We start from the raw sequence: 11,513 nt of genomic DNA on the forward strand, positions 1-11,513 counted from the left end.
ATGTTTTTTTCATCCATCGATAATTTACTATTTGGTGGCGCGAAGGGACGGAATATACATATGTATAAACATTAAGTTAATAATATTATTATATTGTGATTAGCTTTTATAGCAATATTTCAATGATATTTGGTGGTTCTTCGTAACTAAAATGTATGGACAAATTTTTTAAAGCCATCAATTAAGCATGAAACAGATGTTTAAAGTGCAAGTGTGTTTTTATACCCTGAACCCATAGAAAATGGGAAATCAGGGTATAATAGTTTTGCTAAAAGTATGTAACAGGCAGAAGGAGGCGTGGCAGACCCCACAAAGTATATATATTCCTGATCAGGGCGACGAGCTGAGTCAATTGCGTCGATCTCAGAAGATATAAGAGCTAGAGACTTGAAATTTTTTTCTAGGTCCGTGTATATTACACGCATATCAAGCTTTTCTCTATATATCGATATCTACCCCCGATATTTTATTATCGATTAAAAACCTTATCGAAAGCTAGTTATTTAATTATATCTCCAACACCTTTCGAGCTAGAGCTTGTAAATTTTAAATGTAGACTTATATGTATTTTATATAATTTCGATTTTTGTTGTAATTTACCCCCCACCCTTATATCCACCCCCTCACCCTCACCTTTGTAAAAGGCGTATTTCAAATACTAGAGACTTGTGCTTTGGAATGTACATACATTTGAATTATGATTATGTTCTGAAACTTTCATTAAGATTGTACGTCGATGGTTCATTCCATCGATGGATACATGTATCGAGGGTAACCTCTATCGATGGTTTTGCAGCCCTAGTGAGCACGGGTAACTTTAAAAGAGTGTACACAGTGCTACAAATCCATCGAAGGACCGTCCATCGATTTCATTTGAATCCGATGTTTTCAAATAACGACATTCAAAATTGCTGAAAATTTTGACAAAAATCGAAATTATATTAAAAATTTGGTGACTCTAGCTTTAAATATGTAGGAGATATAACATAATTACTGGTTTTTGATAATGCTTTTAATCGATAACAAAATAACGGGGCAAATTATCGATTTTTAAAGCAAAACTCGATATGCGCGTGGTATACACGGACCTAGGAAAAAAAATGTAAGTCTCTAGCTCTTATTAGTGATGCAAAAGAATCGATATTCCGTAATATCGATATTCACGATATTTTCAGAGAAAAAGATCGATAAAAACGATATATCGAACACTTCTTTTAAATGTTAATTTTCTTGCTTAGAATCTATTATAATATTTATATTAATTATGACTTCTTAATGGATAAAATGGCAACCATTTCAAGATTAAAATAAAAGCAACAGCATCAAACAAAAACAAATTTATTCAACCGAACAAAGTCGTGTAACAAATTATTTTTCATTAACTTAAACCTAAAACAGCAATTCATTAAAGCTTAAATTCACTATGCTCCTTAAAATTATATTATAATAATAACAAAAACAATTGCCTCCATGGCAGTTTAAAAAAAAAAAAGAAATTAAAACAAAACCCATTGGTTTTTATTTTAAAAAATTAGTTTGTTTACTGTTTCCGGTTTTAATGACGCCCTTCTGGAATTAGCAATCATTCCAGCTTTGCTAAACATCCTCTCGCTCTCAGAGAACGTTGCCTCATATTTTTTATTTACGAAGTGCAAAATGCTACCGGACTTGGGTGCCAATTCACTCTCTTGCAGCGATGGATGCATGCGTGTTAAGTGATTTTTAAGGCTTGTGGTATTTCCACTTGTTTTGCAGACCTTAAAGCAATTTCTGCACACCGCACAACCATCCTTTCCTCTTTCAAAATATTTCCACACTTCGGATTTTTTTGGGGCTCCCACGGTCTTATTTTCTTCATCGGAGTCAACCCTCGCTCCGATATTTTTTCGATATATCGATACTAAGAAAGCCATATCGATCTTTTGCCAAAATTCGAAAATATCGATTATAACGATTCCGATCCGATATTTTTGCAGCACTAGCTCTTATATCTTCTGAGATCAACTCTTTCAAACATACGGACAGACGGACGGACAGCTAAATCGACTCAACTCGTCGCCCCCTTCTGCCTGTTACATACATTTAACAAAACCATTATACCCTGATTTCCCATTTTCAATGGGTTCAGGGTATAATAAAATATTAGCTTACTTTTCAGCTAATTGTTTCTGGGATTTAACTTATTTTGGCTTACTTTTTGTCCTAATTCAGCTGTTTTTTTCTCGAGGAAAAACGGCAACACTGCATAGAACCACTAACCATAGAACACATAGACCGGACAAGTAGTGTAAAGCATTTTGTACACTTTTTTCGAGCTTAACGACCGCAGTATTTGCTCGGTTCCTCACTTTTAGGTTCGGGCTGCGAAAATATACGAAAGCACAATCATTTCGCTTCATGCGCTCGACCGAGGTGGTTGAACAAAAGATTTCTATACGTTCAATCTTTCTCTTACTCTCTCTTTCTCGATGCTCTCTCCCCTCTCAAATATGTACATATATGTATGTATGCATGCACGATTGAGTGATAGTATCTTTTAACAGTGCTATGTACCCTTACATGAGCGTGTGTGTATGCATGAGACATGAACATTGGCGTGTGCATACCACAACTTAGAATTGTGAGAATGATTTTGGGTTCGAATTGCAAAATCGCATTTAGATATACAGTAGAATCCAGTTATAACGACTCCGCTTAAAGCGTCCAACCGGTTATGTCTACGAAAATTCGATGTCTTGGTTGCTTCCCATACAAACTCATATGAAAGAGCCTCCGCTTAGTACGTCTCCGTTATAGCGACGTAAAATCGACGGTCCCTTGAGTGTCGCTATAGCCGGATTCTACTGTATTTAAGCTTTATGGTTCGAGATTATACTTCTCCACATTGCCTATTTCTTTCATTCATCCTTATTTTATAAAACTGGGAGCAACTTATGTCCACCAAATTATAGTGGACAATAAGTATGTTATTAGCATTCTTCACCAGTAACATATTTCTGTCGTCTGACCACTGCGTATTTAGTAAGGCAAAAACCCTTTCGCAATTTGCATTGTGCCTACGAATCGCATACAGGATTTGAGCTATTTTTAATATTTCCCTGTAAAAGCACGAGTGTAAAAATCGTCATTGCCATTGTCCTCATCATAATTTATTTGTTTTATTTATTGCATTTCGCTTATTTATGTATACATATGTATATGTATAAGGTAATTTACTTTTAACTTTAAATGGATTTACGTAAATGTACGTAATACATTTTTAATATTTGTTGTTTCTCATTTCAATATAATTTTGTTCATGATTTGTTTACATTTTTTGTATTTGTTTTTATTTTTTATTTATTTATTTCTCCTTTTTTGGTGATATTTTAGACTAAATTGACTAGCAAAGTTCTTCTGAGTATTCGCAGCTGTGTTTGTGTGTTTCAATAGCTGTTAAATAATAAGATAGTATGCATATATGTATGTATTTATATTCATATACACAGATATACGTGTATACTATGTATATATATGTACATATACAAATAGTACATACATATGTACATTTATATACAATCGTGCTATTTGTATCTACCGTGTTGCTCCAGAGTGTAAAATAAAAACACTCACATTCGATAACTTGCATTCATACAGGATGCAAAGGCGATTGTGTGTGTGTGGACTTCATTTATGTATGTACATTTCTATACATATGTATGAATGTATGTATATACTTTCAATTTCTATTAATGTAAAAGCATTACAATATTTACAATTTCTTTAAGTTTAGATGACATTCTAATTACATTCTTTAATATTGTATCCGTATTTGTAGTTGTAACCTTTTTATTTTATAAATTTGACTAGAGACTTTTTCATATAAAGTTTGCATCACTCGGCTCTAAGAACATTTAAAAGTAAAATTATTTCTGCATTATCTCCCACTAAGTTAAGCTAAGAAGCTTTGACAGTTTTAATAGAAAAATAAACTGCTCGAAAATTACCGGAATTTCATAATCAGGTACTAAAGAAAAAACATATATGTATATATATGTACATATATATATATACAGTCAGTGATACAGTCGAGTCTCGGTAATTCATACCCCGCTAAATCGAAAAGCGCGATAAATCGAAAAGAAATTCGTCCTCAATAATTTTCGATTATTTGAATTTCTGTGTAAATCGAACCAAAACTAGTCCCCTTGCCATTTCGAACTATCAGGATTCTACTGTATATATATATACTGTATATATATATATATATATATATATATATACAGTGGAATCCGGTTATAACGACGCTCAAAGAACAAATGACGTCGGCATTGATTGCACTTTGCCTGAATAATGTGAAAAATATTGTCAGTATAAGCGGGTTGCCGTTAATAGCGGAAACGTACTATGCGGATGCTCTTTTATATAAGTTTGTATGGGGACCAACATCGAATTTTCGTCGCGATAACTGGATTTCACAATATATACAGTAGAATCCCGTTATAACGACTCTGCTTATATCGTCTGTACGGTTAGAGCGACGAAAATTCTGCTCCCCAGACAAACTTTTATTAGCAAGCTTATACGGATATAGCGCCTTCCGGGTATAACGACGGTGCCGTGCGTGTCGTTATAAGCGGATTTTATTGTATATATATGTATCTATACACAATTAGAAATATAAAAACATAATACATTAATTAAGTCAGCTCTAGTCGGCAGTCGGTTTGATTTTTGCCATTATTCAAGACCCAAAGACTAGAAAACGTATGTATATATCTGTCGGACCCGATTTCTATACAGACCGCAATATAATAAACTGAGAGTATCAAAATTGAGCGAGTGGCACAATCGATTTGTGTTTGGATTTGGAAGGACGAACATTGCTTGATCGACTCGGGTTCTGATCAAGATGATAAATAAAGGTTTAATTTTTAAGGGGAGCCGGAACATAAACCAACTGAAGTGACATTTAATTTCCCAACAGGATGATCGAAGAATCTTTGTAGCATTTAGCTTACGCCAGATTCAATTGGTGATTCTGGGGTAAGTTTTGGGACACCGAAAAAATACATATGTATGTAAACAAGCTTTAACAAAATGATTACCAAAAAAAAAAAAAAAAATTCCATTGCATGTGGAAGAGTTCCGGCTATTTCTCTCTCCCTCTCTCTGTTTGCTTAGTGAACTAAGAATTTATTAAACTGTAAGCCCGGATCTTTATAACATTTCGTACCCAAACGAACTGACAAGCGTTTGACTGAGCTGATGCTGGCTAGCAAATTGTCATCCACGTCTATCGGCCTATTAAAATACTCAACGCAATCGATAACACCTAAACTGTCGATTGACCACTCATCTGCTAATGTGTTCGAACGTTGATTCAAGCCGGTATCTTGATCGCATTTCGCATTAACAACGTTGCTTTTCTTCTTATTTTTCTGCTGCTGTCTATTCTTCTTCTTGCTGAATTTGAAACGGTCATTTGAATCGACATCGGCATGAAGCTTATAGGAATTTTGTGTTAGCTGTTCGTCTAGACATTCTCTGTTATGTCACAACATGTCATCGTGCTCCTCGTGTTCATCATCATCATGATCAGCTACTAAGAAGTCATGGTGTTCTAGCTCCAAGTCCATTTCGCCATCTTCATCGAAATTACCCAACGGCGACATCGCTGTCGTGTGCAGGTTGCTATAGTGTCCGCTGCTTCGCTCATCTTCCTCCTCTTCATGCTGCTGATTCTGCTGCTGGTGCTGAAGCTGTTGCTCTTGCTGCTGCTGCTGCTGCTGTTGGTGCTGGTGTTGCTGCTGGTGCTGGTGCTGGTGCTGTCTACTATGCGAGTGCTGTAAATTCTTATTATCGTCGTCGCGCCATTTGTCCATTGAGCGTCTTCGCGCATTCATAAAAAAGTTGCCCACTGTCGTTGGCTCCAATCCAAGCTGGCGTGCAATCGTCACTTGCATCTCCTTTGAAGGCCTCTTTGTTTCCTGAATAGGCCCCATAAATGTCACATCAGTTCATGATACGCTTCGTGCCACCGCTCAATAAAGAGCCCACTTACCTTAAAAATTGCTTGTAGTGTCCGTCGCTGCAGATCTGTAAAAACTAAACGGGGCTTTTTCGGTTGCGGCATTTGCTCTATATGCGGTTCCTCTTTGCGACGACAGCTGGAGGCAAGGCCCGAACTGCTTAGCATTGCTGAAAGATAGTTGCAAAATTGACAGATAAGCACCAGATACACATAAAGCCGAATGATCTGAATCTTTACAAAGTCCACATTAGATCCAATTTTTCCCAATAACGCCTAAAATTATTATTTATTAGTTTTGTATAAAGTGGTAGCTCAATGTAGATCGAGTTTCGATTATTATTGCATTCAATCTAAACAAGTAAGAAAGCTCTAGATGAGACTGCTCGGACTGCATTTGGAAAAGCAAAATCTCTAGTATTTGAAATACCTTTTACAAATTTAGGGGTGGTGGGATGGATATAGGAAATATAATCAAAATCGAACTATTATATAAACCATGGGAATTAACATTAAAAATTTAGCGACTCTAGCTTTAAAGATGGAGATTTTATAATTGATTTTCTATAAGGTTTTTATCGATAAAAATAATGGAATGAGTTATCGATTTTTTTTTAGATAAACTCGATATCCGTGTTATATATACGGACATTTTAAAAAAGTTTCAAGTCTCTAACTCCTCTATCTTCTGACATCGACGCGTTCAAGCATACGGACAGACAGACGGACGGACAGTGCTATATCGACTCAGCTAATCGCCCTGATCAAGAATATATATGCTAGGGTTTGCTTCCTTCTGCCTATTACATACTTTACACAAAACCTTATACCCTGATATACCATTTTCAATGGGTTCAGGGTATAAGAAATGGATATCAATCTAACTTGGGGGAATCACCGATCGATGTTTTAAAAGATGATTGATCGATTTATCGAGAAAATCGAGAGACATAAGCTCTATTTACCAGGCGTGAGTTATTTTTGGCCTTACATACCATTTGTTGCAATGCTTGATCCATGCGTCGCCCCTGAACTTTCGTTGGTATGCACAGTGGCCGATGGCGTTACTGCAACTGAGCTCGTTCCTGATAAGTTTGTCGAGCCCGAGCCCGAACCAGGCGGCGTTGTTGTTGTGAATATGATGTTGCCGTTGCCGGATCCAGTTCCAGCTCCTGCTGATGGTCTCTGGGGTATTTGAGCAGCAGCCATTCGTAGAGCAGACATACGTTGAAATTCTGGTTCTTGCAGCCATTTGAACATGCGTCGAAAAGTCTCCCGACCCGATTTCAGCTTCGACCAGGGTTTTGGATTGCGCAATAGGTCGGACAGAGTGCCCTGTGAACGACATAGCACCCGTTGGGCAAATATCGCCTGGGGTATGCTATACCGCTTGAGCTCTGCAGAAATGCGCTGGGCCAACTCTTTGGTATTTATCTCTTCCATGTCACTCGGAGCAGCAGCTGTCGAGCGTGATAATGGATTAGCGGCAACTCCACTTAACTTCGGAGACAACTTCGGTTGCTGCTGCTGTTGTTGCGAATGCGCTTGATCTGAATTGAAGCCATTCGGCTGATGTTGCTGTTGATTTAGGTTGCAGACATCGAGACTGTTGACAACATTATTCTCTACATGGCAATCCGCGTTGCTGCTGTTGTGCTGACTCTTAAGCTGTTGCTGGACCAGCTCGTCGATCGAGCTATCATTGCCACCCACTGTGGTCGGCGTTGGTGACATGTTAACGACTGGCAAGTCGGCAGTTAGGTTGTTGACCGATCCATTAATGTGGGGCAGCGTTACTGCAGAGGCCGGCGAGTGCAATGACATGGAGACAACGGAGCCTGCTGAAACCGAATGGGAACTGAGTGTTGGACTATGCTGGAGCCTTAGCTGAGCGTTACGATCTGTCGTATCAGCTCTAGACATGAGTAGGTCTGGGTCAGGCTGCTGGCTAGGACGATACGATACGTCATAATCAGAAATGCCAGTGGCTGTTGTTGGCGAGAGGCAAATGACCTGCTTCTGTACAGTCACTTGTTGATTATGAAGATGTGGTTGCCCTCCTCCGGATGCCGTGGATGCCTTATGCAACTGCAGATGACCACCAGCAGGAGAGCCATTCACTGGAGAGGACACCGTCGAGCTGTGACTATGCAGATCGCATGTATTAACCAAGCCAGAGAGTCCTTGTGATGGCGAACTAGCGTAGGCGTGAGGCGTAGGTGATATAAGTGAAGGCAATTTATCGTACGAGCTTGAATATGGAGACTGCACGTCCGAGACCAACCCACTTAGGTTCAAATTCGACAACGAGCCCTGATGTGTCGCCTCAATGGGCAAAGGCAGGCTGTTGGCAAACGTTCGATCTGAATTGCTATTGCTGCTATTATTATTATTAGATCGAATTGTTGCATTGTTGTTGCTGCTACTCCCGTTGCCTGAGTTAATATGTCCACCTGCATAGGCGAATTTATCGGACATTGTCGAAATTGGGGGCAGCGGCTGAATTGGTGTTAGCGTAGCATATGATGTCGGACTGAAACTCGGCTCTGATATGCGTTGGTTGTTGACTGACGTCAATGTTTGGTAGGTGCTATGTTCGACGCTTAGTGGCGGACTAAGCGATTGACTGGCTGAAACGTGTTCATCAACCTCCTCATCATCGTCATCAATGTCATCATCATCGTCATCATGAGCCTGAACAATTACTGAAAGCGATTCTCTATGATGTCCTTGACCCGATGCTAACTGACGCTGCTGTTGATGCTGCTGCTGCTGTTGATGATGATGATGAATTATTTCCGATGTAGTAACCAGACGCTGTCCGTATTGTGGGTGATGATGTTGGTGATGCTGGTGATGCTGCTGCTGCTGGAGGTTGTGCTGGTGATTGTGCTGATGCTGATGATGATGCTGCTGCTGCTGTTCATCGAGGAGCTGTTGATGGTGCTGATTTAAAGTAACCTCCTCGATGCCGCCATCTGAGGACAATTCATCAATAACATTAACATGCGATATATTAAGACCAAGATGTGGACTGGTGCGTCGATTAATGATCCCATTGGCATCCGGATCCCGTTGCACTATGACCAGCTTGTGCTCCTGCTTAACGGCTATAATTTGCGTTGATAAGCCATCCAGGCTTATATCATCAGAGCCATCGAACTCAACTGGACTAACAGGTCGCTCATCTGCATGGTGCATGGGCAGTAAGGATAGAGTCCTGGCCCCATCCTGTAGTTGAAGTTGCTCAGGCACTAATTGATACGTCGTCTGCAAAGTGCTGCCGCTGCCCAGTTCGTCGATAACCATAACCACAGCTGAACTGGGCTCCGCCCCCTCCTCGCCGTCGTCCAGTTCATCTGCATCGTCCTCATCACCGTCATGTATCCGGCCAACACTGTCCGTCATCATTCCGTTCAACGCATCTGACTCACCAGTTGGCGTGGGATTCAGTTTTTGTGCTCCCACCTGTCCGACATGTTCTATGAACTCAGTTGTTTCCACTACCAATTGCTGGTGACTGAACGCTTGCGAATCAATTATATCGTTCATGGATTCCATTCCTCCTATAGACAAGTTATCTCTTTTGCCAACGAGAATAGCTCAGGTAACAGAAGCTTTGGAACCCGGTTCCTGATTTTAGCTAACAGCTTAGCCTCTGAACTGTAATCAGAATAACAATAGAATAAACTGAGGTTATTAAAAACAGTCAAGTGGTAACATTGGAGAATCTGAGTTAACATTGTGAATATATAAATAACTGAATACAAAATATGTACTATACTATATGTATAGTATATATAGTATGTATATATATACCTCAATATTCATATGTACAGACTTCTCTTTTTAAAATTTTGTTTGTTTTAGTTTTATGTCTATGTTTCGAATATGGTCAGTTTTTTTATTTATTTTTTTATTTATTTATTTATTTATTTATTTTTTTGTATTGTACATTTATATACATTTGTGATTATTTATATCACAAATATACATAGTCACAAATTAATATAAATATCCAGTACAAAAAAAAACAATATATATATATATATATATATATATATATATATATATATATATATATATATATATATATATATGATATGATTGCACAACTTTTATAAATTTTCACTTCAATTTAAATACGAATTGGAATCATCTTAAAATTTAATTACGAATTGGAATCATCTTAAAAGTTAATCATGTACATGTTAAACTATATGGTTAAAGTTAAATATTATTTTGGAGCTATAGTGTATTTTATGAATTATTTGGGTTTCTTCTGTATTTATTGTTAGTGCCTAGATTCGTTTTTTTTTTTTCGTTTTGGCTCTGTTGCCATCGTTGTTAAAGCCTTAAGGGTTGATAAAAGCAAATAACATACGAACATACGTATATACTTTAACTATTTTTATATGTGTGACTCTCTCTCTCTCTCTCTCTATCTCTCTCTCTCTCCCTCTCTCGCGGTCACTCTCTCTGTCTCTCAATAACTTTGTGGCTGAATGTGGGAATTACTTATATATGTATATACACGAAACCTTTACAAACTTAACCTTTTTATTGTTAGTTTTCCATTAAGCATACAGTCATACATGCATGCACCTACATATATGCGTGTATGTATGTCTGTACCTGTGTATGTGTACAAAGGTAAGTGTTTCTGTTTTTATATGGATGTAAACGGGGCTCTTGGGGTTGTTTTCACAGCTTAAAAAATTAGTTTATATTCAAAACTTTTTTTATTTAGTTACCTTAAAGCACATTGTTTAGCGGGTCTTGGCTACATTTTAGCAAAGCACGTATTTCATATGAAGAATCAAGAATATATACAACTGCCACATCTGTATACATGTTTATATAGCATATATATATTATATATTATATACTATATATTATATATTGTATATTACATATTATATATTATATATTATATATTATATATTATATATTATATATTATATATTATATATTATATATTATATTTTATATATTATATATTATATATTATATATTATATATTATATATTATATTTTATATTTTATATTTTATATATTATATATCATATATATATTTCGCGGCAAATAATTTTTGTAACTGCGGGCAGAACTCTTGTTGAGAAAAGTAAATACATATATATATATATATATTATGGTGGATATATCTATATATATACATATATATATATATATATATATATATATATTCGCGTGTGAAACTTTATATATTTTGTATGACCGAGAGCACGCGTTCTGCAAGGTTTTAAGCTTCACGCAGAATATACCTAATTCAAAACTGAACTGAAGAAAACACAGTCCATATGCTCTCTACGTTTGTTCCATATATTTCGGGGCTGAGTGTGTATGCGAGCGAGCGTACATGGGAGAGAAGGAAAGAGAGCGATCCACCTATCGCTACCCTTGCAGTTACTGTGCAGTGAGAAAAGCACCAACCCAACCACCCCTTAGTCTTTGCCGACACGGAGTTACCATACAAGTAAAT

General features: G+C 37.3%; 1 protein-coding gene across 5 annotated transcripts; it reads right to left on the reverse strand.

The window, feature by feature from the left end:
- Positions 1-1,322: 1,322 nt before the first annotated feature.
- onecut (homeobox protein onecut) lies at positions 1,323-11,362 on the reverse strand. 5 transcript variants are annotated; one of them, XR_016270783.1, is made up of 6 exons: positions 11,250-11,342; positions 10,765-10,854; positions 7,006-9,673; positions 6,044-6,180; positions 2,195-5,969; positions 1,323-2,101 (listed from the first exon to the last, which is right to left on the reverse strand). XR_016270783.1 is itself a non-coding variant. In XM_089472739.1 (5 exons), the coding sequence occupies exons 3-5, from the start codon at positions 9,569-9,571 to the stop codon at positions 5,535-5,537; spliced, it is 3,138 nt and encodes a 1,045-aa protein (XP_089328865.1). In that variant the 5' UTR covers positions 9,572-9,673; positions 10,765-10,854; positions 11,296-11,362; the 3' UTR covers positions 1,323-5,534. The 5 variants fall into 5 exon arrangements, 4 of the variants coding, with proteins under 4 accessions (XP_089328865.1, XP_089328863.1, XP_089328864.1 ...); XM_089472739.1 differs by having other exon boundaries at positions 1,323-5,969; positions 11,296-11,362; XM_089472737.1 differs by having other exon boundaries at positions 1,323-5,969.
- Between the last annotated feature and the right edge of the window lie 151 nt (positions 11,363-11,513).

This window comes from Drosophila arizonae, chromosome 6, assembly GCF_054131065.1.
Source record: "Drosophila arizonae isolate 15081-1271.41 chromosome 6, UAZ_ARI_1.0, whole genome shotgun sequence".
Taxonomy (NCBI): domain Eukaryota; kingdom Metazoa; phylum Arthropoda; class Insecta; order Diptera; family Drosophilidae; genus Drosophila; species Drosophila arizonae.

Excerpts from the sequence above, each read along its gene's own strand:
- onecut (XM_089472739.1), bottom strand. The coding sequence starts at position 9,571 with ATGGAATCCATGAACGATATAATTGATTCGCAAGCGTTCAGTCACCAG. Across the intron at positions 6,181-7,005 it reads ATCAAGCATTGCAACAAATG|CAATGCTAAGCAGTTCGGGC; the intron begins GTATGTAAGGCC and ends ACTATCTTTCAG. Across the intron at positions 5,970-6,043 it reads CACTACAAGCAATTTTTAAG|GAAACAAAGAGGCCTTCAAA; the intron begins GTAAGTGGGCTC and ends GGGCCTATTCAG.